We start from the raw sequence: 26,137 nt of genomic DNA on the forward strand, positions 1-26,137 counted from the left end.
CGGGGGCGGCGCGCTCCAGCCGGCATGGCCGCCGCCGCCGGCTTTGTGTGCCGCGCGCGGGCTCGGGACGCCCGAGCCTCTCCCGGCCCGCGGGGCCGCTGCTGACCCGCCCCGGCTCCAGCGCCGCGCCCGCCGGGCCGGCCCCGCCTCCCCCTTGCGCCTCCCCGCCCCCTCCTCCAGCCGCCGGGCGGGCGGGCCGCAGCCGCCCTCCGCTCGCCCGCTCCTCGCCGCGCGCCCGCCCGCCCTCGCTCCCCAGCCGGCCTGCCTGCCTGCCTGCCGTGCCGGCGGCGGCGGCGCGCTCCAGCCGCCCCGATGCCCGAGCCAGGCCCCAGGATGAACGGCTTCTCGCTGGGCGAGCTGTGCTGGCTCTTCTGCTGCCCGCCCTGCCCGAGCCGCATCGCCGCCAAGCTGGCCTTCCTGCCGCCCGAGCCCACCTACACGGTGCTGGCGCCGGAGCAGCGCGGCCCCGGCGCGCCCGCTCCGGCCTCGGCCGCTTCCACCTCCTCCGCCTCCGCCGCGGCCCAGCCGGCGCCGCAGCAGCCCGAGGAGGGGGGCGCGGGGCCCGGCGCGTGCAGCCTGCACCTGAGCGAGCGCGCCGACTGGCAGTACTCGCAGCGCGAGCTGGACGCCGTCGAGGTCTTCTTCTCGCGCACCGCCCGGGACAACCGGCTAGGCTGCATGTTCGTGCGCTGCGCGCCCTCCAGCCGCTACACGCTGCTCTTCTCGCACGGCAACGCGGTGGACCTGGGCCAGATGTGCAGCTTCTACATCGGCCTGGGCTCGCGCATCAACTGCAACATCTTCTCCTACGACTACTCCGGCTACGGCGTCAGCTCCGGCAAGCCCTCCGAGAAGAACCTCTACGCCGACATCGACGCCGCGTGGCAGGCGCTGCGCACCCGGTGAGCCCGGCGAGGATCGCCAGGCCTGGCCGGCCGCTGCTAGGGGGCCGGGCTGGCATCCCCTGGGGGCCTCTGGGGCGGCCTGAGGGGAGAGGGACCCTCCTTCGGGGCTGTGGGCGAACGGAGATTTCCCCCCCCCCCCACGCACACACACACACACCCCTCCGCGGCCGTGGTGGCTTCTCTTTTCTTTTCCATCCCTGGCTTTCTTTCACCCCCTTCAAGAACCCCGCCACCCTCTGGTTCCTGGAGAGTTCAGATTCTCAGGGTTTTGCCTGCTTTGGCACGCCTGGGTGCCCCCGATCTCCCCGGCTGGGTCTTTTGTGGTTCTGAGCACCACAAGTGGCAGTGTGGGCATGCTTAAATACCGGGCAGAGACAACTTGGTTCGCGTTGAGTTTGTGTGAGCCGGCGGCCGGAGGCTGGAGGGCCTCAGGGTGAAGTGACCTTGGGCAAGGCGCATGAGCTCAAACCTCTTGTTTCCTTCCTTGTAAAGTCAGGGGGCGCGGCGGGACGGCTTCCAAAATACGTTCCGGTTGTAAAGTGCTCAGCGGGGCCACGTCTGGGCGGCCTTGGAGGGAGCTGGAAGGTCGGGTGGTGTGAAGTTGGACTTCTGGGGCTGAGTAGCTGGCAAGGCGGTCAGGAAGTTTAGCTGGTGGTGGTGAACCTGGAATCTTTATCAGAAACTTAGTTAAAAAAACACAACAACAACAACCCCAAGAGGAGTTCGAATCTTGTGCTTAAACGGCTTGGGGAATCTCTTGACCTTGAATTAGCATTCACAAGAGGACTAGGAAGTGTTTACTGAGAGAGTCTTTTATGTGCAAGGCACAAACTGGGGGCTTGGTTTTGGGGCTAGACATGGTAAGACCAGCAAACCAAACTTGGGTTTTAGTCTCTAGTTACCCAAAAGTCACGTAAGTGGGCAAGTGACGTCCACCTGTTTGTGCTCCAGTCTGGGTATCTGTGACTTCACCCCAGCCATCTAGTAGCAGGATGGTGAAAACACCTGAGGTCATGTCTTCTCTGACATCGGATTGCTTCAGATGAAAGAGCCCCCAGAATAGGTATAATTGGCACTGTTAAGCTACTGACAGGTGTAGTCTTTATCTAAAATGTGTTTGCCTGGCACTTGCAGACTGCCAGCGTTAGTGATTTTTGTCCTCATTCTTGTTCATGCATATGTTCATAAATTATTCTGTGCCTTTCTGGGAAAATGGCCTATCCAACAGGAAAATACTTAGCATTTCATACGTTGCTTATTCACATTATTCTCTGCAAGTCTTGAAGGACTTCGTTTGGATGAAGCTTTCTGAAAGTGGTTTAGGCTGAGGTTGTACAATTCTTGAGACCCCCATGGACTGTAGCCCACCAGGCACCTCTGTCTATGAGAGTATCCAGGCAAGAATACTGGAGTGAGTGGGTAGCCATTTTCTTCTCCAGAGGATCTGCCTAATCCAGGGATTAAATCTTTGTCTCCTGCACTGGCAGGTGGATTCTTTACTGCTGAGCCACCAGGGAAGCCCCCGAGTCAGAATCTACAAGTAGTTAAAAAGTCACCTGTTTCAGTAAAGAGTTTCACATATTATGCTTGTCACACATGATCTAGTAGCTGCTGTTGGTCAAGGTATTAAAATTAAGGGTTGGCATTAGATCTTCTTAAAGTGAAACATAATCCCACCTTGAGTAGGTTATTTGATGAAATTTCTGTAGAACACTGTTCCTATATGTAAGTGTCTAGATTGGAATGAAATATTTTTCAGACATGAGGCAAATCCTTTGCCCTGAATACGCAGGTGTGTCTGTGTTACAAGATACATGAGACATAATTATTTCCCGGAGACATGTGTCATATGTAATTTAATTATGGGCATGGCTTTGAGTAAGGTTAAATTTTGAATTGTGTGATGGGGTGATGTTAGTGGTAAAGAACCTGCCTGCCAGTGCAGGAGACATAAGAGATGTACGTTCAATCCCTGTGTCGCTGGAGGAGGGCGTGGTAACCCACTCCAGTGTTCTTTCCTGGAGAATCCCATGGACAGAGGAGCCTGGTGGGCTATGGTCCATAGGGTCCCAAAGAATCAAACACAACCGAAGTAATTTAGTACACACAGACACACAGCACAAAGCTGAGCACATAGCTCACCTTTGCTCGGAATTTAGTTTTATGCCAGAACTCACATCAAGGTTGATTTACTCACCTGTTAAATAGTTTAGAACTTAAAGGCTAAATGACAGTCTTAGGATTTGAAGAAACCTTACACACCTTGTGCTTTTCAAACTTTTTTGATTGTGACCCCACAAGAAGGAACACATTTTACGTTTTGCATCTAGATCCATCACACATACACGGTTCAGTTCAGTCGCTCAGTCGTGATCGACTCTTTGTGACCCCATGGATCGCAGCATGCCAGGCCTCCCTGTCCATCACCATCTCCCGGAGTTCACCCAAACTCTTGTCCATCAAGTCCGTGATGCCATCCAGCCATCTCATCCTCGGTTGTCCCCTTCTCCTCCTGCCCCCAATCCCTCCCAACATCAGAGTCTTTTCCAATGAATCAACTCTTCGCATGAAGTGGACAAAGTATTGGAGTTTCAGCTTTAGCATCATTCCTTCCAAAGAACACCCGGGACTGATCTCCTTCAGAATGGACTGGTTGGATGTCCTTGCAGTCCAAGGGACTCTCAAGTCTTCTCCAACACCACAGTTCAAAAGCATCAATTCTTCTGCGCTCTATATATCTGAAGCAAATGTCTCGCAAAGCAGTAGTTTTGCCTGTGAGCACTATACATGTAGACTATGTTTTGTTTTCTTTTTCTTTTTCTAAGAAGAAAAAGAATGCAGGCTGGAAAGGACTAAGTTAATTTACCTTCTCATTTATGGACACTGTCCTTTTGCACCCTCATTTGACAGAGGTTCAGGGAAGATCAAGAAGGTCTCCTGACTGCTAGTTTAGGACTGTTTCCACATTACCATGCAGTCTGATTTATCAGATTTCTCTAGAGGTGCATATACATGTCTCAGTTATTTTAATAGGCTAGGAGTTACTTGACTCTGAAGCTAAGCAGTCCCTGAACAGCCTTTCCCCTTGGTCTGCTGTCTGTAGATTTCTGTTCTACTTTGCCTGGAAGATGCCCTCTTCTCCACCCATTTATGACTGTTCAGGTCATGGCCCCAGCAGCAGTACCTCCCACCACATATACCCATTGTTCTGTGGCTGATTAGCTCAGATCCCCTTTTCTTTCTTAAAATGTTACTTATTTATTTTATTTTTGGCTGTGCTGGGTCTTTGTTGCTGTGTGGGCCTTTCTCTAGTTGTGGTGCGCGGGCTTCTCATTGTGATGGCTTCTCTTGCTGCAGCTCCTAGGCTCTTGAGCACAGGCTCAGTAGTTGTGGCACATGGGCTTAGTTGCTCCACGTCATATGGGATCTTCCTGGATCAGAGACTGAACCAGTGTCTCCTGCATTGGCAGGCAGATTCTTTGTCAATGAGCCAGCAGGGAAGCCCCTCAGGTCCCCTTTTCTACTCCCAGTCTTCATGCCTGCCTTGGGGAACTTTCTGTTTCCTGATCCGATGAACCAGGCTGCTCAGAACTCTGATTGGAAAGCCAACCCCATCCTAAATCATTTCCATCTCTGCACTTAGGTTGTTCCCCCAGGAGGACTGTAAGGCCTTCGGGTGCTCGCCTGGCCTTTTGTGTGGGTCCTTTTCCTGTGCCCCTAGTTCTCCATCCCAACTGGATCCTGATTGGGTTCGTGAGCCCCTGGTGTTCCTGCACAGGTGGTACTGTTCCTTCATCTGCACTAATCACGCTGTGTTGCTGTTTCTTGTTGTTTAACTGCATCTCACTGAGTTGGAAGTTCCCTGAGGGCAAAGACTTCCTGTCTTCTGTATTCCCAACAACAGGCAAAGTGCCTTAAGATAATAGGAACTCATTAAATATTTGTTTAGTGGTTTGCACATATGGGCACCCCATAAATAAATAGATTCAAATTTTCCTAATTTTCTTAAAATAAGTTGCATCTATTTTACCTCTAGGATCTGATATCCATGGGCATAATCATAGGCAAAGAAAGGGGTTACAATGTATTGGCTCAAAAAAAAAAAAAATTGTATTGGCTCAAGATCTGATCCACTTTGTATCCACTGTCTCTCGTGCTTGCAACCTTGAAGCATGTCTGTTGAACAACAGAGTAACAGTAACCCTTTTGTATTTCTCTGCATCCTTTCTCCATGCTGATTGGCCAAAATGTTTGCTTGGGTTTTTCAAGATATTATGGAAAAATCTGAACAAACTTTGTGGCCCACCCTCTCTGCATGCTCTAGCCATGGGTCCAGTCCTTCATGGAGGACGTCAAACGCAGTCACTGCTTGGTGTTTCCATAGGTAAAGGTAGCACGTCCCCTAAGTAAGTAGGCAAGTCATCTAAAGGAAGGGTTTGCGGAGGAAGTAAACCTGAAGGCAAGGAAGGTGGCTCATTGCTAGTTGGGCAAGAGGTGATTATTTTAAGCATTTGAAGAATGACTGAAACGTGTGCAGAAGAGAGGTTGGATTTGAAAGGAGGGTATAGACTGAGCTTAGAAGAAAGAAGCTGATGTCTTATACGGTTTGACTGCTATAGCAAAGTACCGTGGAGTGAGTGGCTTAAAAGCAACACAAATTTATCAGTGCTGGAGGCTGAAAGTCTTGAGATCAGGGTGTCAGCATGGTCAGGCTCTGGCAAGAACCCTTTTTCTGGTTGCTAGCTTCTCGTTATGTCCTCACAAGGTGGAAGAGCCAAGGGAATTTTCTTGGGCTGGTTTATAAGGACTTCCCTGGGGGCTCAGTGGTGAAGAATCTGCCTGCAATGCAGGAGACCCGGGTTCGATCCCTGCCTGGGTCGGGAAGATCCCTGCAGAAGAGAATGGCAACCAATTCTAGTATTCTTGCTTGGAGAATTCCATGGACTGAGGAGCCTGGCAGGCTACAGTCCATGGGGTCACAAAGAGTCAGACACGACTGAGGAACTAACACTTTTACTTTTCATAAGGGCACTGATCCCATTCATATGGATTTTACCCTCAAGACCTAGTCACCTTTCAAAAGCCCCACGTCCCAAAACATCACCCTGTGGGTTAGGTTTCAACAGGTAAATTTTGGGCATGGGACACGTGCTTACACTCACATACACATAGACACTGTTCAGCCTACGGGCAGTTGGTATTGGAACAGTGAGAGAGACAGTGGAGAATCTAAGCATGGTGGAGGCCTTGAAGGTGGGGACATGTTTTACATTTGAGTTACTGATGCCCTTTACAAGCATGCTGTGTAGCCAAGCAATTGAGGGAGTGAATTGGAGTCACTTTTAGAAGTATCTGTAGAAAGGACACTATGAAAATCATTGTAAGCTTATTGGAGCGCAGTGTTGTAATCTGGGTTGAGGGGAAGGGGAGTGATTAATCTGTGCAGGAAAAGCTGCCTGTTGGTTAAAGTGGGATTAAGTAGGCGAATTAAGTCTCCTCAACACACATCCTTTTTGGATGTGAGCAGCTTTAGGCTGCAGAATTGGAGCTTGTGATTCAAGAAGGAGTGAATCAAAATCAAGCTGATTTGAAGGTGTAAACCCAAACAAGCAAATAACTCAAGGAATGAGGTGTAATGTAAGTAAAGTGGGGAGAATTTTAGCTGAAACATTTTCATCTAGAGAAACAGGAAAGTAGGGGCATTTGTGAGTCAATTTGTTGTTAGTGTTTACCATCACCATCTACAGAAGTTGCTTCATGCAAAAACTGTGGAGGAGAGAGGCATTTGGTAACATTGTCAGAGAAAGCAACACTGAGAGAGGAAGGTAAATAAGAATTTTCAGGGAATTGCCTGGTGGCTCAGTGGTCAGGACTCTGTGCTTTCACTGCAGGGGCCCAGGTTTCACCCCTGGTCACGGAACTAAGATATCGCAAGCAGAGATGCTGGGGGAAGAAAGGACTTACAGTGTCTAGGTACAAAAGTATTAGTTGCTCAGTTGTGTCCTACTCTTTGCAACCCCATGGACCAGGCTCCACTGTCTATGGAATTCTCCAGGCAAGAATACTGGAGTGGGTTGCCATTACCTTCTCCAGGGGATCTTCCTGACCCAGGGATCGAACTTGGGGCCCCTGCGTTACAGGTGGATTCTTTATGGTCTAAACTGTGACAAGTTACAAAAGACTATTTCCCTTCACTCATTCCTTCTTTCAACGAATGAGCCATTAACCATCAAACACACATACATTGATACTATGGTTAATGTGAAACTTTCTTTTTTGTGTGAGATGGATTAGATTTTAGAGAAACTTTAAATGTGTAGCCATGTGTTGCCCTTTTATAAATTTTCCCTTTGTGATTTAAAGGATCCATATAATTGGAAAATCTCTTGTCTTGGGAAGACTATAATGGATACCCTCAGGTTGTGGGATCTTGAAAAGCACCTGATATTGGTTGTGGATGTTGTTTACATTTATGAGTCAGGATGGATTTCTCTTGGGAAGAGCCAAACAGTGACTAGTTTCCCAAGCAGGTTAAAGTTAATGACCTAACTTCTTTGTTCTCAGTTTTCTCAGAGGGAATTCCATGGTACCATGAAAGGAAGAATGCTCGTGTTTCTACCTTAGTTTCATTGATTAGGGACAAAGTAAACAGAATGTTCTGTGAATGGTGTGATGCGTGAATGCACAGTGGTCTTCCTAGAATGGAAATAGAATAGCAGCTTGACATTCAAGGTAATCAGTGTGCAAATATCCCACTGATAAAAATGTAGCTCTTAAGAGCAGACCTGTTGAGACTGACACAGGCGCAGTGTGTTTCTGTGGCTCGTTGTGGCTCCACTGCCCTCCTCCAGCGCTCTTGGACTGCACCTGGTTCTTCAGTCTGCCCTCCCCGATCCGTCATTGCTGGGTTTATCTCTAGCACAGCCAGATTCTGAGCGGTCGCCCTAATCTTACTAAACCTCACTTTCCCATGGTTTACTTATTTCTTTGGCTGTGCTGGGTTTTGGCTGTGGCATGCAGGATCTTTGTTGTAACCTGTGCGATCTTAGTTCCCTGACTAGGGATCAAACCCAGGCCTCCTGTATTGGGAACTCAGAGTCTTAGCCAGTGACCACAGGGAATTCCCTCCAATGGTTCTGTTTTTCGAGGGGTCTTACTTTCTGCTTGTAAGCCAAGTATCAAAGATCTGACAAGCGTTTTCAGTTTTTGTGTTAATGGTCAATTACTCCTTAATGGGCTTCCTCTTCTGAGCATACTTGTTTTTATTTAGGGCAATATTGGAGGCTCAATGTTATCTAAAATTCAATCTGAAAACTCTACTGGTACAATGGAATATTCATGGAAGGCCTTCCCCGCACCCCCCTTTTTTTCCCTTGAAGTCATTTGAGTGATACTCTTCTGAGGTCACTTAGAGCAAATCCTTAACATCACTCCCAACCTTCTGCTACTGCCTGCCTTTCTGTTGCTCTCTCCAAATTAATAACTACTCTACTCACATGAGGGCTTCCCAGGTAGCTCAGTGGTAAAGAACCTGCCTGCAGTGCGGGAGACCCAGGTTCAATCCCTGGGCCAGGAAGATCCCCTGGAGAAGGAAATGTCAACCCACTCCAGTATTCTTGCCTGGGAAATCCTATGGACAGAGGAGTCTGGCAGGCTACACTCCATGGGGCCTTGAAGGAGTCAGACATGACTTAGCAACTAAACAACAACAACTATGCATATTAATAACCCCATGTAAGACTCCAGAATGTGCCTTCAGGGATTGCACTGTTCATGGTGGTGGCAGATTTACTCTGTCGGATTTTGCTTAACCTATTTTGAGGCCATAATTCTGCTCCACTTCAAGAAGCCTTGGGTACAAGAATCTGAAGTCTCAACACAGCTGTACTTAGGAGATCATTATTTGTGTATTAGAATGATTCCCCCCGCCCCACTGCCCTAGATTGCTTTAAATAATAGGCTTGCTGATTCGTAAAAACTTTAATTTGCAAAACTGAGATGAACACAAAACCTTTTGAACTAGGGAAATTAGTTTTAATTCCAACAGTCCCTCTAATCCGTGTTGTCACCTTGCACAGGGAGGCACTCCACACTCCTGAGCTTTACATTGCATTGTTTTCAAAACAAGGCTCAACTACAGTACGTTCCCTACATAGGAACCTTTAAGCTGGGAACTTTCAAAGATGCGAGCACGCGTTCCATCAACCTCAGGCATGAATGCCCTCTCAGCTTGCCCTCCGTCTCCTATTGCTGATGACCCTTCAGCTCTACCATCTCCCACTTCCTCTCTGTCTCTCGATGCCAGCCCTCTTGTGCGGCTGGTGTACTCTACTCCTGTACTTCCCAAGGTACTGTACTGTAAGATTTAAACGTCTTGTTTTTTGTGTTTGTGTGTGTATCATTTGTGTGAAGAGTATCAAACCTATGACAGTACAGTACTATATAACCGATTGTGTTAGTTGGGTACCTAGGCTAACTTTGTTGGACTTAGGAATGCTTTCCAGAAATGGAACTTGTTCATATGTAGGGGACATACTGTACATGTCTTCTGAGGTGCCTTCTTTAAGGCTGTGTTTCGTGATTTTTAAGGGAGAGTACCTAATGTTTCTGAATTTGCTTCTCTTGACTACACTGAGAAACGTGGTGGACTCTGTCTCTCCAGTGAATCTCAAGCCTGGCTGCATCTCCGCAGCCCTAGGTAGATATTTTTCGTGTGTATGTGTGTGTGTATCTAGACATATGCATGTATGTGTGTCTGTGTGTGTACATGTATAAGGGAACATGAATTCACATGTGTGTGCATATGTGTATGCTTGCATGCAGCCTCGATTGAGTTGCACTCGCCTAGAGACTGTAGTTAAGGATTGGACTCTTTTCAACTCCATGGATTGTAGCCCACCAGGATCCTGTGTCCATGGGATTTCCCAAGCAAGAATACTGGAGGGATTGCAGTTTCCTTCTTGAGCTCTTATTGACTCACGGATCGAACCTGGGTCTCCTGCATTGCAGGCAGATTCTTTGCTGTCCCAGCCATCAGGGAAGCCCTCATTGGTTAAGACTCGAAGAAAAATGAATGCTAGGGAAGATTTTTTTTAATACACTTATACAGTTGGTTTTAGTCAAAGGTCTTTGGTGGCCAGGAATCCACTCTTGTGGACCATGTGAGGGCACACAGCCACGCTCATACTTGCAGGATTCGTGAGCCTCATGGGGACTGAAGCTGGGGGCTCGGAAGCCATCAAGACCCTGGATTCTCACCCTCTCAGCTTCCTCTTTCTGAGCTGGCGTCTCCCATCTCCTCTCTGTGTACCTGCTCCTTCTTTCTACAGCAAACCTCTTCATGCTCCTGATTGCTGCAGATCACCTCACCCCCGCCCCCTTCTCCTTCCCTCAATCTTTCCCAGCATCAGAGACATTTACATGTATAAGGGAAATCTCCATTTGTAAGGGTGTCTTCCAGGCTGCTCCTGGAAGTTGGGAGCAGGTGACCTTCATCATGAATGCAGAGCTCTCATTGGTGCAGAAGGTGATAACTTAATTTGCATTACAACCTCACCTTTGTTTTCTCTGCTTTGCCTCGTGACCTCCCAGAGAGTATCCCACCACCCTCTTCTTTTGCTTTAGCTGAAGAAGGCATTTAAGGTGAGGGCTTCCACTGTTTCAGAGCTACTCAGTTTTCCTAGGTCTTTCCCAGATACACGTGTTATTAAACTTGTTTGCTTTTCTCCTGTTAATCTTTTATCAGTTTAATTATTAGACCAGCTAAAGGAGATCAGTCCTGGGTGTTCATTGGAAGGACTGACACTGAAGCTGAAACTCCAGTACTTTGGCCACCTCATGAGAAGAGTTGCCTCATTGGAAAAGACCCTGATGCTGGGAGGGATTGAGGGCAGGAAGAGAAGGGGACAACAGAGGATGAGATGGCTGGATGGCATCACTGACTCGGTGCACATGAATTTGAGTGAACTCCGGGAGTTGGTGATGGACTGAGAGGCCTGGCGTGCTGCAATTCATGGGGTCGCAAAGTGTTGGACATGACTGAGCAACTGAACTGAGAGAACCTAGAAAGGAAGAAGAGAAAACTTTCCTGCGCCTACAATGATAACAATAATAATAACAGTGACCTTATGTCACATACTCTAGCAGTGTTTTCCACACAGTCAGAGCACGGCGGACAGGGTGTTTTTGTGGTTTAAGACTCAATGAGCATGAGTTTGAGCAAATTCCTGGAGATAGTGAAGGACAGGAAAGCCTGGTGTGCTGCAGTCCTTGGGGTCGCAAAGAGTCGGACACGACTGAGCAACTGAACAGCAGCAACAAGATCCTTAAGAGCGCTGATCACCGGATGCTCAGATCGTGCTGTAGACCACATGCTTTTGCATAGTTGTAGTTTAGTCGCTGAGTCATGTCCAACTCTTTAGGACCCCATGGAGTACAGCACGTGGATCGCCGTTTCCTTCTCCAGGGATCTTTCCCACCCAGGGATTGAACTTGGTCTCTTGTTTCTCCTGCATTGCAGTCCTGTTCTTTACCACTGAGACACCAGGGGAGCTCAGACAGGACACTTAGATCAGGTGTTAAGGAAATTACTCCCTCCCCCATCTCCAGAGATGTAAATAATACCCCAGTCAGGGGAGCTTGGTGTGTGTACCTATAAAAGAGCTGTAAAGGAGTGTTAGTTTTATTTGTGACAAAGGGGGAAGAGCCTCTCTGAATTTCTTCCTCTAAGCTCGAGGACTCTAAATATCAAGCTCTGGCTCTGGAGCGTGGTGTGTGTTAGTATTTTAAATCAGATAGCACTTCATCTACTGAGGTGTTTATATCCCTAAAGGAGATCTTAAAAAGAGAGGAAACCTTACCTGTAATCTAATACCTCACAATTACTTTGCCAACCCTTTCTCTGCTCTCTTCCCTCACCCTGCTGTTTCCAGGCTTAGCTCTCAGTATCGGAACTTGCATTCTGGGTGAAACAAGATATTTCCTCTCTCTCCAGCACTCAGGACATTCTGGTTGCTCTTTATTACTGGGACGACCTTTGATAGATTGTTGTTGTTCAGTCACTAAGTCTTGTCCTTCTCTGTGACCCCATGAACTGCAGCAAGCCTAGCTTCCCTGTGCTTCACCATCTCCTGGAGTTTGCTCCAACTCTTGTCCATTGAGTCAATGATGCCATCCAACCATCTCATCCTCTGTGTCCCCTTCTCCTCCGGCCCTCAATCTTTCCCAGCATCAGGGTCTTTTCCAATGGATTGGCTCTTCACATCAGGTGGCCAAAGTATTGGAGCTTCAACATCAGTCCTTCCAATGAATAGTCAGGGTTGATTTCCTTTAGGATTGACTGGTTTGATCTTCATGCTGTCCAAGGGACTCTCAAGAGCCTTCTCCAGCACCATAATTCAAATGCATCAATTTTTTGGTGATCAGTCTTCTTTGTGGTCCAAGTCTCACATCCATACATGACCCCTGGAAAAACTGTAGCTTTTACTACTTTTGTTGGCAAAGTGATGTCTCTGCTTTTTAATATGTTGTCTAATATCAATATATAGAGTTACCTTTATTTCCAAAAGTTGGTCTAAGGACCTGAATGCACAGATTTCCTTCTGAAATATGAATGCTCCCATGATGCCTGTACCAGAGATCTCATATTGAGTTTTCAAGTCTCTGTGAAATGGAGCTCATTGATAACTTCCACAATATTGATTTACTTCAGAGTGTTAAAACCATGGCACCATGGTGAAACTGGAAACCTGTTTCCAGAAAGCCTCGGTCATTCGCTTTCAGTGCTCAGACTAACAGTTAACTGTCGCGTGTCATTGATTTGCTGGGTCGCTGAGAAGAGTCAGTCACCTCAAGATTACTTGTTAACCAAGCACTGCCTAAATCCTCGGATGGAAAAGGAACACAAAGAACCTCCGATGCTGATTATTAGTTTGTTCCTTTAGTTTATGTTTTTATATCTAAATTTTTTTTTTTTTCTTTTTTGGCCATGATGCTTGGCGTCTAGGATCTTAGTTCCCTGACTTGCGATCCAGCCATAGTCTCTTGCATTTGAAGTACAGAGTCTTAACCACTGGACCACCAGAGAAATCCTCAGTTTACATTTTTAAATGGACAGTTACATTGGAGGAAAAATGCACAGCAAGCCTTTATTCAGAGTATATTCACAAAGAGGGAGTTTGCAGATGATAATTATAACTGCTGGCTAACACCTCCATTATTATGGTTGGTAATCACATGAGAATTCTAACTTACCCAAAACTGTTCTTAGTGATTGTCGTGGACAGAACCAGACCATATGCAGTGATAATTATATTGACTGTGAAGGTCTGTGATACCAGAACAAGATTCTTATACGTTGGTTTAATTAGAGCAACTGGATTTATCCCTGTTGTCATAAATAATGCAAGGATATTTCAAGATCTCTGAATTTTGGAATTCAGAAGTAGGTTGAATTTTTGGTTGCTATGTTATTTAATGATTACTGCTGTCTTAACATTCATACCATTTAAGTATACATATATATATATATATATATATATATATATATATATAAAGCCTTTCATGTGTTAATCATGTCTAAACATTTTATATAACAAGGCCATACAAAATAATTTTTAAACTAACCTGGAGTCATATTTAATTGGGATATATTAGTTTTTTCCTACTAAAAACATCAAGAAAATTCTAGAAAGGTATGTTAAGAACATATGAAGCTAGAATATAATTGCAAAAGAGAAAGTAAGATAGTTTGAGCTGTCATCTAACTGCAGAGGGTTCCCCATCTCTGTCTCCTTCCCTAAAGTCCTGGGGTTCTGGCTGCTTTAGGTCTGCACCCACTGGGCAGTCCTGCGGGACCTCCGACTCATCATATTGTAATTACAGCTCTTCTGGGCTCTGACCTCTCAGCATACTTTGTTTACCTAGCTCCCAGTTGCAAAGTCCCCACTGGTTCCTTCCTCCCTCTCTGTTCATCACCCACAGCTATCTGTCCTTTTTTCTCTTGCTGTCTTGCCCCTGCAGTACTTTAGATATGTGATGATGGGGGCTTGGACCAGAGCGGTAACAGCAGAGGTGGAGGGACGAGCTCAGATATGGATGTTTCTTTAAAGGCAGAAGCAGCAGTATATGCTGGTGCCTGGCTGATGCCACTAGAACAGTTGATTAAGGTTGGGGGGGGCGCGGTGTGAGTAAGTGGTTCAGGACTGGGGGGAGGGGGAGGTCAGGAGTCTAGCATTGGATCCAGTGAGTCTGAGGGGCCTATCAGACTTCTTTTTTAAGAAATAATTTTATTTATACATTTATTTTCATTTCTGGCTGTGCTGGGTCTTTGTGGCTGCATGGGCTTTTTTCTAGTTGTGGTGAGCAGGGGCTGCTCTCTAGTTGCTGTGCACAGACTTCTCTTGTTACGGAGCAGAGACTCTAGGACCCGTGAGCTCAGTAGTTGTGGCTCCCAGGCTCTAGAGCACAGGCTCAGTAGTTGTGGCGCACAGGCTTAGTTCCTCATGGCATGTGGGATCTTCCCTGATCTGGGATGGAACACGTGTCTCCTGCATTGGCAGACAGATTCTTTACCACTGCGCCACCAGGGAAGCCCCGCGCATCAGACTTCTCAGTGGAGATGAAGAGCAGACAGTTGGGTCTAAGTCCAGTTCAGAAACGAAGTCTGGACGGCAGATACATTTGGGAATCATCCCTTCAAAGAGGGAAAGCAGTTAAACCAAAAACAAACTTGGGAGAACTGGCATTGTCCCTGGGGTAGCCCGGCCTCTGCCCACCTCCTTGCCAAGGTCACCTCGTAACAGCCTATTTAGTCCTTTCATCTGGTTTTGCCAGGCCCCTGAACAAACCCAGCATGGGAGGGTCAGATGTTCCGGTGGGTGACTAGTCTCCACAGGAGACTTGGGCTTCCCTGGTGGCTCAGATGGTAAAGAATCTTCCCACAGTGCAGGGGACGTGGGTTTGATCCCACAGTCATGGGGTCGCAGAAGAGTCAGACATGACGGAGCGGCTAACAGTCTCCCCAGGAGACATCACCGTGGCGTCAAGCTGTGTATGTTCTGCTTGCTTGAGTTGTGGCTCTTTGGTCACTTCCTGTCCCTGGGGAGTGATCACTGAGCTTGCCTGCCATCTCTTCTGAGGAACTGGGAGAGCAGCTTGATGGCTCCGAGCTTGCCGAGCTCCCCTAGCAGCCTGCAGGAGGCTCTGCTTGCCCCTCTGTTCTGCGGTCCTCCCAGGGGCCCATCATTACCGTCTGCTTCCAGGCTTCTCCTGGACATCTTCTGCAAACCCTGATGCTGACTCAGATGGACCCGAGTTTACACACCTTGTGTGAAATGTGAGAGTATCATAGTCACTTTAGCAGGATTAAGTATGGTGAAGATGATAGTTTTAATTTGCATAATCCCTCTGCCAATCTATTTCCATTTATTTTCTCTCTTAACTGAAAATGGAACAAAGGTTTCTTTTTTAAAATAAACATTTATTTGTTTATTTGGTTGTGTCGGTTCTTAGTTGTGGAGCTCAGGTTTCAGAGCGTATGGCTTCAGTAGTTGCAGTACTAAGGCTTAGTTGCCCCATGGCATGTGGGATCTTAGTTCCCTGACCAGGGATCAAACCTGTGTCCCCTGTGTTGGGAGGCAGATTCTCAATCACTGGTCCACCAGGAAAGTCCTCGAGACAAAAGTTTCTTGGGGACATTTATAGACATCTTTAACTTCTAAATTCCATCCTTGTATTATTTTTGAGTCATTCTCCCATCCTCTCTTTGACTAAAGGATTGCAAGGCTAATTAATTCACACCCCAGACAACTGGAATCTAAATCTTTCAGGACTTGTCTCTTCCATGAGCACCTCTTTTCTGAAAAGTGCTGCTTGGAATAAAAGACTGTATGTTTATGGGAGAAAAACATGTCTTGACTTTTCTGTGTCTTTATCTGGTATGCCCTTGTCAGGCCAGCACAGGCTGTTCATAATCCACCCCACCCCACTCCCACTGACTGGTCTCCTCTGCACAACCTTGCCAACCAGGCAGCCAGCCCTCTCTCTGCTCCCAGAACTCTGATTATACGTCTGTTCTAGCTCTCATCACTGGGTGTTTGGTTTGTTCTGTCTGACTCCTGCAAGAATGTAATCTCCTTGGGACTTCCCTGGCAGTCCAATGGCTAGAACTCCACACTAACAGTGCAAGGAGTGTGGGTTCCATCCCTGGTCTGGGAAATAAGATCCTGTAAGATGTGGCAAAAAAAAAAAGGAAGAAAGGAGGGAAGGAATGGAGGGAGGGAGGGAGAAAGGAAGAAAGAAAAGAATGTGATCTTTTTGAGGATACGGTCAGACTGACTCTTTTGCTTGCACAGAGACCCCAGTACAACAGTCCTTGTGTTGTACCAAAGACCACTGAGTGTCATCAAAGCAGTGAGGAGAATGATTGGGTGCAGGAGGGGGCGATGGGTGGGCCGTGTTTTTACTGAGGCCTCTTTCTTTGCAAGTTTAAGATTCAGAGTCTTAATCTCCTTTGCTTGCACCACCGGTTATCTGTGGCTGCCCCAGCTTTCCCTGGAGAAGGGCATGGCAAGCCACTCCGGTATTCTTGCCTGGAGAATCCCATGGACAGAGCAGCCTGGTGGGCTACAGTCCTTGGGGTTGCAGAAGGTCAGACACGACTGAATGATGAACACACACAGCTTCCTGTTGAGGTCTCTCTACTGAATGGTGTGTGAATGTCTACCCCAGTCAGGACGGGGAGAGGGGCAACTCAGACCCTGGGGACTGAGGTTCTCCCCACAGCCCACTGTCCCCTCCTTCACATGACTGGCCCTCCTTCTGGAAGACAAAGCTGCCTGCAGGGACCACCCCAAGAAGGGTAACAGGAGTACTTGGAAGTGATGGGGGACGTTTGCCTGTCTTGTTGATGGGCCAGGAGTGGATGCCAGTCTACCTGCTGTCAAAGTGCATGCCCCCAGTCCTCCACACATGTACTGATGACCAGCTGATGTTTTTGAAAGACTTGGAGAAGGTGGTTGTGGCTGCTAATGTTGAGGAATCTGCATCTTTTTCATCTCGGCTGACAATTAAGAGAAAGCAGAATGGGAGAAAAATGTCCGTCCAATTCCGCTGACTCCCTCCCTGTTGTCTTCATTTCCGCAGGTCCTTGAGACTTCTACACCAGCTATTTTCTTCCCCCTTGCCATTTTTTAAGAAAACTTTATTATGATTGTTGTTGTTTGGTCACCAAGTTGTGTCTGACTCTTTGCCACCCCATGGACTGCAGCATACCATGCTTCCTTGTCCTTCACTATCTCATGGAATTTGCTCAGATTCATGTCCATTGAGTCAGTGATGCCATCCAACCATCTCATCCTCTGCTGCCCTCTTCTCCTATTGTCTTCAGTCTTTCTCGGCATCAGAGTCTTTTCCAATGAGTGGGCTCTTGGTACAAGTGCCCAAAGTATTGGAGCTTCAGCATCAGTCCTTCCAATGAATAGTCAGGGTTGATTTCCTTTAGGATTGACTAAATCAATTTGATCTCCTTGCAGTCCAAGGGACTCTGAGGAGTCTTCTCTTTATTATGATATACAAGGCAAATAAAATATTAAACACCATGTCTTTCTCACCCACCTTCAACTGCTATCAACATTCTGCCATTCTTATAGCATCTGTACACTTCAACCCACGCTCCATCTTTACTCTTTTGTCATTATTTTATAATAGGTCTCTCTCTTTTTTTTAAAGGAAAAGTCTGCATCTTTGAAATGCACAAATCTTAGCTGTCTGCCTCCCAGTAACATCCTCGTGCTGTCTGCATTAGCCTGTGATGAGCTAGCTGCAGACACGAGCTTTTTCTGGTGTGCTCTGGTATTGTACCATCTTTGAAGCATGGATTGCCATGTGAGAATAAATTTAAGGAAGGTATTAAATAGATTTAATACCAAATATTTATCAAAGGAAAGGGTTTGGAGTCTTGACCCTTGGTTTCAACACCAGTGTTGTAAAGATAGAAAAGTTGAGGACCCCAGAATGTGTTCCATTTATCTAGAAATAGTAGGTTACAGTTAATATATATATCTTTTTCCTTTTTTGGCCACACCATGTATCTTGTGGGATCTCAGTTTTCAAATAAGAGACTGAACCCAGGCCGTGGCAGTGAAAGCCAGGAATCCTAACCACTAGGCCACCAGAGAACCCCTTAAGGTACAGTTAAAAGATCACTGATCTGGAGCTAAGAGATGGTGGCTTCTAGGCCACCATTGAGATATCCAGTTCCATGGCCTGGAAAGTCAGGTAATGTCTTTGGGCCTCACTTTTTCTCCAGTTATAAGAAGGTGGTTTGCATTAAATGACAATTTTGGTTTAACCATCATTCCTGGGTTGTCTGTGTTGTGCTAAGCACATTTCACTCAATACATTATTTTAATAATCAACATATCTATAAGGTGGAAACAGTTATCTCCACTTGCAGGAGATCCAGATTCAATCGCTGGGTCAGGAAGGTCCCTAGGAGAAGAAAATGGCAACCCACTCCGGTATTCTTGCCTAGAGAATCCCGTGGACAGAGGAGCCTCGCAGCCTACAGTCCATGGGGTGGCAAAGATTTGGACATGACTAAGCGACCAACACACAACAAGATTTGAAAACTGAGGACCAGCAGGCAGGAATGACTCGTCCCGGGACACATGAAGACACAGGTCACACAGAGACACAGGGTCACACAGGGTCACACGGAGATGAGCCAAGATTGTGGACCCTGTCATCTTGACCCTGGACCCTGGGGCTCTGGTTCAGAAATCACAGTATTCTCTATTACTCCTTTACCCAGGTGATGGGGTGGGGTGAGCATCATCCAAGATGCTCAAGACTTGTACTTTGGGATGTGCAAAGGAAATACCAGAACTTATATTTCTGCTTGCTATTTATTTATTCTTAATTTTTATTGGAGTATAGTTGCTTTACAATGTTGTATTAGTTTCTACTGAACAGCGAGTATGCACATATCTCTGTTTTTGGATTTCCTTCCCGTTTAGGTCACCACAGGGTACTGAGTAGAGTTCCCTGTGCTATAGAGTAGGTTCTCATCAGTCATCTATTTTAGACACAGTAGTATATTTTTGTTGGGTTTCCTTATGTTAATCCCAGTCTCCCAATTCATCCCACCTCTCTTTTCCCGCCTTGGTGTCCATACGATTGTTCTCTATGTCTGTGTCTCTGTTTCTGCTTTGCAAATAAGGTCATCTATACCATTTTGTTAGATTCCTGCTATTTTTCAGTGTATGTTTTTGTTTTAAATGTTCATAAGATTTTATAGTGTTTTAAAACAAGTATATATAAGCTTTTATACATCTACACACGTACACTAGGAATACATGTTCTCATTTTTAGGAAAAAGGATGTATGATGAAAAGCGTGGACAGCAGTGCTCTAGATTAATATGGTTGCTTAGTAGTTTTTGGATCTCTTTTCTCAGAATTGTAGGATCTGAGCATGATGAGAAGTTAACATTTTTAGAAGTGACAGTCCTTGGGCACGCTGAGCGTCTGATGTGTGTCAGGTGTTTGGCTAGACACTTGGTACAGTCTTGCCTTGTCACCAGATCTTCTACTTCTACAGTCCCAGAAAGTCTTTAGTTGGCATTTAAAACATGACTGAATACCCTCAGAGAAGTGACTTGCTTCTCCCCGCACACACACCCCCCCCCCCACATAGAATTCAGTGCTTTTGTCTAACGGTATTCTGAAAACAAAACAAACAAAAAAGCCTCCTGAACCTTTGGAAATCAAATGAAAGAAAGAATAGAAATGATTTCTTTCCTATTGAGATGTCCACTCAGGTTCTTCTCAGCACTTGGATTGGATGGTCCTCACGAATTCGCCTTTGTTGTATGGATCCTGCTAAAGTGAAGGTGGCTGAGGATGAGGAAACAGAACCCTTGATAACTCTTGGGAAGCTCCATGATGCAGAGCAAGGACAGAGCAGCCCAGCAGCCTGGGTTTGAAACCTACCTGTGCGTTTCTTCATGACTTGGTCTCCTCTTCTGTAAAATGGAGAAATGATAGTTGTACATGCAGTCGTGTTTGTTATGAGTAGTAAATCAGTAAACGTAAAGTGCTTGTATGTAAGTTTGTTCATATGGATTTTTAAAAATCTGAAAGAGGGAAAGAAAAGGAAAAAGTTTATATCAATAGTAGATATCCTTTATTTTAAAGATTTGAAAAATAGCTTACTGTATTTCTAAAGGGTTTTGTAATCTCCAAAGTACTATCACAGACACAGTCTTTGTTCCTGAGAATAGCTGTATGAGAAAGGCAGGAGAGACACTGTTATCACTACTTGATACAAAGATAGAAGGAAGTGGAGGAGGAGAAAATGACTTACATCACCTGGTGTGGCTGTTAAGTAGCAAGGGCTCGGTTTCAGTATATTTCTTTTGACTTTAAAAATGTTCTAAGGGCTCCCTCTTCAATTTGTTGCCATTAGGAATTACTTCCATGGTTGTTTTCTAATGATTTTGTCAGCTGTGTGCAAATATTCCAGCCACATAGTCTTCTCATGTTTGATGCCACCCTCTTTTAAAGACATATATTTTTTAATGTGACCATTTTTTAAAAGTCATTATTGAATTTGTTACAATAGTGCTTCTGTTTCATGTTTTTTTTTTTTTTCTGTCTGCAAGGTATGTGGGATCTTTGGACCCTGACTAGGTATCGAACTGCACCCCTTGCGTTGGAAAGAGAAGTCTTAACCACTGGACTGCCTGGGAAGTTCCACCCCTGCCTCCCTCCCTTTTTAAAGCACTATTGAGCTTTCTTTCTCATCCTTCTCTTTAATTTCATTCTTCAAATTGGTTCTAAGGAGCCATTATGACCTATTTTAAATAATAGAACAGTGTTTTATTCCCGAGCGTTTTAAAGTTGAACCAGTTTTTCCAATGGAATGGCAGAAATTCTCTTTTTAGATGGAAAGTGAAAATCCTTAAAAACTCATCTGAGATTTATGGACCTGGCCTGGAGGGATAACTACCAAGTGGGGTTCTTATCCTCAGGAGCTTGAATTATCATTGCAGATGGTTTCCTGGAGTCACGTCCCCTGCTCTCCCCCAAGGATATAGGGTGTTTATCACAACCAGCTGCTCAAGAGCCTACTACTTGGCAGTTTTTAACAAGGGTTTACTGACTTAAGCCCAGACTGGATCTGGACAAGTTTCTGTCTCAACAACAAGTATTAGTAAGATAAGTCCTCTGACCCTATTGGAAATCTCTCTGCTTTATGAGTTCTTATCAGGCTCTAGCTCCCTTATAATTTCTTGGAAATGAGAGGGTCTCTGACCCTAGGAGAGGCTCTTGGAGTAGAAGAGTTATATCCACAGCCTTATAGATTTCTTGGCAGAATGGATCCCTGGTGTAAGACAGCATTCATAAGGAAAATCATTTTCAGTCCTTTCCTTCTCCTCCCATGCCACTAAAGTTTAGTCTTCTTGAATTATGGCCAGAGATATTAGACAGCCTGATCATTTCTCTGGTAAACTGTGCTATGTTCTATAAGTCCATTACATTTCTGTGTGTGTGTGTGTGTGTGTGTGTGTGTGTGTGTTAGTTAGTTGCCCAGCTGTGTCCAACTCTGTGACCCCATGGACTGTAGCCCATCAAGCTCCTCTGTCCATGGGATTCTCCAGGCAAGAATACTGGAATGAGTTGCCATTGCCTTCTCAGTGAAGGGAATCTTCCTGACCCAGGGATCAAACCCAGGTCTCCTACATGGCAGGCACATTCTTCATAATCTGAGCCACCAGGTAGACCCGTAGGGTATACAGTCTGATAGATGATCCTTGGAAGGGACATGAGAACTGGAACGATCTGGTGTATCCCTGATGCCAGTTCATGATGCAGGAAGACACTTTGACTTGTTCAAAGCAAAAAAAGGAAAAGGCAATGCAGGTTTCCAGAAGCTGGGTGTATTTAAAGGTCCAGTATTTCTGAGATTTTGCCACTCTTGGTTTTGTTGTTAAAATCTTCTTTAAAATTACAGTTAAGCCGCTTGCATATATGAATGAGTCTTGTTTCAAGAGTGCATTTCTAAGTTCAGTTTGCTTGTAAGTCCAACAAAGTTAGCTTAGGTACCCAAGTAACACAATCGGCTATGTAGTATTGTACTTTAATAGGTTTATAATACTTTCGCAGCATCTTTGAAAGTTTGCAACTTGAAGGTTCGTATGTAGGGGACTTACTGTATTTTATTCCCTATTTTATTGGCATAGGAAAAGAACGGGCAGTTGGGCTCATGTCTAAAATCTAGAAGTCTGGGAGCTACTCAATTGTCTAATTCATACTTCCTTAAGGAAGTTATTTTAATTTCTATCATCAAGTACAAAATTTGATTCATCATAAAGTTCTTAGTATACTTTTATGATCTGCTATCAATTAATTCATCTGTTTAATGTTTGTTTTAGTAATAAGTATCCCAAAGCTTTACCTTAAAGGGTAAAAGCCAGGGAAATGACAGCAATTTACCTCTAACCATCTGGTCCCTGTCTCGCTGCCCACCCTTGCCCCTCCTGCCAGCAACCTGCAATTCCCAGGTAGCCAACAATCTGAATCCTGAATTTATCTTTGCCGGTAGTAATCCGTATTTTTATGTTTGAATGAATACCTTAATCAATATTTGCATATCAACAGTGGAATCCTTCCAAGAAGAAAAGCTTTTCTTCTGTTAAGCGCCGCTCTTTTTAACTTTTCTCCCCTTGGTCCCAATTCATTCATTCTTTCTTTCGTTAATGCTTTTTTTGTTGTGGTAAAAGTCACATAATGTAAAACATACTGTTGTAACTATATTTACCTGTACAGTGGCACTAAATACATTCACATTGTTGTGTAACTCTCACCATCATCCATCTGCTACATTTGCACTTTTCTAAATGGAAACTCTGACCTCATTAAACACTAACTCCCCATCTTCCCTCCCATGTCATTCCCACCCCCAGCCCCTGGCATTCCACCAGTGTACGTTCTGACTATGAATCTGACCGTTCTTGGTACCTCATGTAAGTGGAATCGAACAGTATTTGTTTTCACCTATTGTATACTGGAACACATTTTTAAGATTGCCTTAATATTTGTCCTACAAACAGATTATGCCCCCTCCCCCCGGCCCCGTGCTCTACTGTATATTCTCATTAGTTATCTACTTTATACGTCAGTAGTATATACATGTCAGTCCCAGTCTCTCCATTCATCCTACCCGGTCCTTTGCTCTCTCAGTGTCCATACGTTTGTTCTCTATGTCTGTGTCTCTATTTCTTCTTCACAAATAGGTTCATCTCTACCGTTTTTCTAAATTCCACATTTAAGCACTAATACCAATATTTGTTTTTCTCTTTCTGACTTACTTCACTCTGTATGACAGACTTTAGGACCATCCATGACTCCTCCTTCTTCCCTCCCTCACTCCTTATTTCCTTCTTTTTCTTTATATTTTAATTTTTTTGGCTGCGTGGCATGCAGGATCCTAGTTCCCTGACCAGGGCTTGAACCCGTGTCCCCTGCATTGGAAACGTGGAGTTTTAACTAGTGGACTACCAGAGACGTCGTTTGGTCCCAGTTCTTGCTTGTCATTCCACCCAACATCTGTCAGGTTCTTGGGCACCACTATCAGGTAAGCTCAAGGAGGGCACTGATGGCACCTCCTTCGGATCTGAGTCGCCTGCAGCACCTAACACAGGTGGAGCCTCTCAGTGTCAGCTGAGTTACATTCTTCTTGTAGTTGCTCTGCTCTTTAGCAGGCTAAGTATCCCCAGTTCCTAGGAGCATGCTTTTTGTGAGCTGGTTCCGGATTCCTCACCATCTGGGTCATCCTCTCTGAATGCACTCCTGTTTAGTGACTTTTGAGACAGACCTTGAGTTATAAGAACAGCCCATTAGATGTGGTTTGACATCTAAAGGGAAAGTATCCTGGTACTGTCCCTCCCAGGACCAGACTCATTGGGTGATATGATCTTAACTATGAACAGACAGCCCACTGTTCATACATGTGCTCTTCTGAAAATATTGGATTAAGTTCAGTGATGGTCTTTGTTATATGGAAGTTTTCATTCTTTGAAAGTTCATTTTTAAAAATTATATTCCCCAATTATATCTCTATTTCCAGATAGTCTTTAAAATGACATTTATTTCTAGCTTTTCATGTATGCTCTTTAAGTGTTCTTTTTTCCTTTACAATTGAACATACACTCTCAGTCAGAAGCCAGTGGGCATTTGATGAATGGAAAAAAAAAAAATCCAAGCTTTTGTCCATCAGATACTTTTCATCCTTGCCTCAACCGTATTGTTCATGATACTTCATAATTATTAATGTTAGCTCTTTTCATTTTTTCCATTTCCACTCATTTGATGAAATATAAGCAAAATATACTTAAGCAGAGGTTTGAAAAATCCTTATTTGCTAGCTGACCCCTTTTTCCTCAGAGCTGCTGCTGCTAAGTCACTTCAGTCGTGTCCGACTCTATGTGACCCCATAGACGGCAGCCCACCAGACTCCCCCGTCCCTGGGATTCTAAGTTGAATCCAAGTAGGAAGCCCCACCCTCTTCCCTTGCCTGGGTTCCTGAAGAGCTTAAGATGCCCTCGAACAGAGTCCCTAAATGGTTGCAATGAAATATGCAGCCGATTTCAACAATGGTGCTGAATATGGTTGCTGCTGTCCTTAATGGACCGCCAGCTGGTAGCATCACCATCTAGGATACAGATGTCTACATGGGTGGTCTGGCAGGAAGGTGGCTTAGATTAGGAAGGTGACACTGTTCCTGAACTGATCAGAGCCTTTAGGAGCGTTCTCCACAGGGACTTCCTGGCTCTGCTGGTTCAGGCTCCCCTTCCCAATGCAGGGGGCACAGGTTCAACCCCTGGTTGGGAAACTAAGATCCCAGTTGCACAACTCTTTGCAACCCTATGCACTGTAGCCCACTTGGCTCCTCTGTCCATGGAATTCTCCAGGCAAGAATACTGGAGTGGGTTGCCATTTTCTCCTCCAATGCTTTGTGGTGTGGCCAAACTTTTAAAAATAAGAAGTTGTCGCCACAGCCCCCTGAGAATTTTTGCCTCATTTCAATCTTTTGATCAAATTTAAGACCCTCCCCTCAATTTTTTTTTTCCACCTCACGTGTAAACCAGATCAGGTGTCTAGTTTTTAGTTTCTTTTCCTTAAACCACCTTTGAAGATTTAAAAAATACTTATATTCCTTTCTTTTCTGTAAGTGTAAGCCCCATGCTTTACCCCTCAGTATCTCCTTGCCATTGACCTTGTTAATATTCAGTCTTGACTTTTAGATCCAATTCTTACATGCAACGGCTGCAAATTAGCATCCAGTGGCTCAGAGGATGGCGGCACAGGGCCAGTAAAGTGTCGTCATTGTGCTTCAGAAATGTAGCTGATTTGGGAAGGGCAGAGTGAGGTACAGGAGGGATGGAATCACTTTGAGAACCAGTATGAATAATGTCTGTGTTTCATCTCTTTAAACCACACTCCTCATTTATTTTAAAGAAAATGCCAGTGGGTGTTCATGGAGAGGATACCACAGTAAATAACGTAGGATATCTCATCAGGCACCAAGCTATGCCAGCATGCTGGGGAGAAAACTTAGTAATGCATGGCCCTAGTGGCGAACGACATTTTAATGACAGAATTTAATATTTTTATTCAATAAAATGCATATAATAATACACCGAGAGATTATGACAGAAAGTGATAGTAACCCCTCTTCTTCCTTACCCCCAGCACCCTAGAGTAACTCTAGATAGTATTTATTGACTTTCTGTGGATAAACATGGGGGATTTTTTTTTAGTTATCCAGTCCTGATGACGTTTTATTTTTAAATTGTTATTATTTATTTATTTTTGGTTGTGCTGGGTCTTAGTTGCTGCTCGGGCTTTTGTCTAGCTGTGGCGAGTGGAAGCTACTCGCTAGTTGCCGTGCACAGGCTTCTCATTACAGTGACCTCTTTTGTTGCGGAGCACGGGCCCTAGGTGTGCGGGCTTCCGTTGTTGCAGCTCTCAGGTTCTGGAGCACAGGCTTGATCGTTGTAGCTCATGGGCTCAGTTGCCCCAAGGCATGTGGGATCTTCCCAGATCAGGAATCAAGCTCCTGTGTCCTGCGTTGACAGGTAAATTCTTTACCAGTGAGCCACCGAAGAAGCCCCTAATGACTTCTTACTATTTTTAGTGTCTGATAGTTACTTTTGTTTCTTCGTGGGC

The 26,137-nt window shown here is 45.4% G+C and overlaps 1 protein-coding gene across 1 annotated transcript in view; it reads left to right on the forward strand.

Annotated features, from left to right (window-relative positions):
• The first annotated feature begins 312 nt into the window (after positions 1-312).
• Positions 313-26,137, forward strand: part of ABHD17C (abhydrolase domain containing 17C, depalmitoylase) — a 56,886-nt gene continuing 31,061 nt past the window's right edge. The window contains exon 1 of the mRNA XM_068991158.1: positions 313-902. Coding sequence (XP_068847259.1) covers positions 313-902 — 590 coding nt within the window. The remainder of the gene's footprint in view (positions 903-26,137) is intronic.

The sequence above is a fragment of the Capricornis sumatraensis genome, chromosome 19 (genome assembly GCF_032405125.1).
Source record: "Capricornis sumatraensis isolate serow.1 chromosome 19, serow.2, whole genome shotgun sequence".
Classification (NCBI taxonomy): Eukaryota; Metazoa; Chordata; class Mammalia; order Artiodactyla; family Bovidae; genus Capricornis; species Capricornis sumatraensis.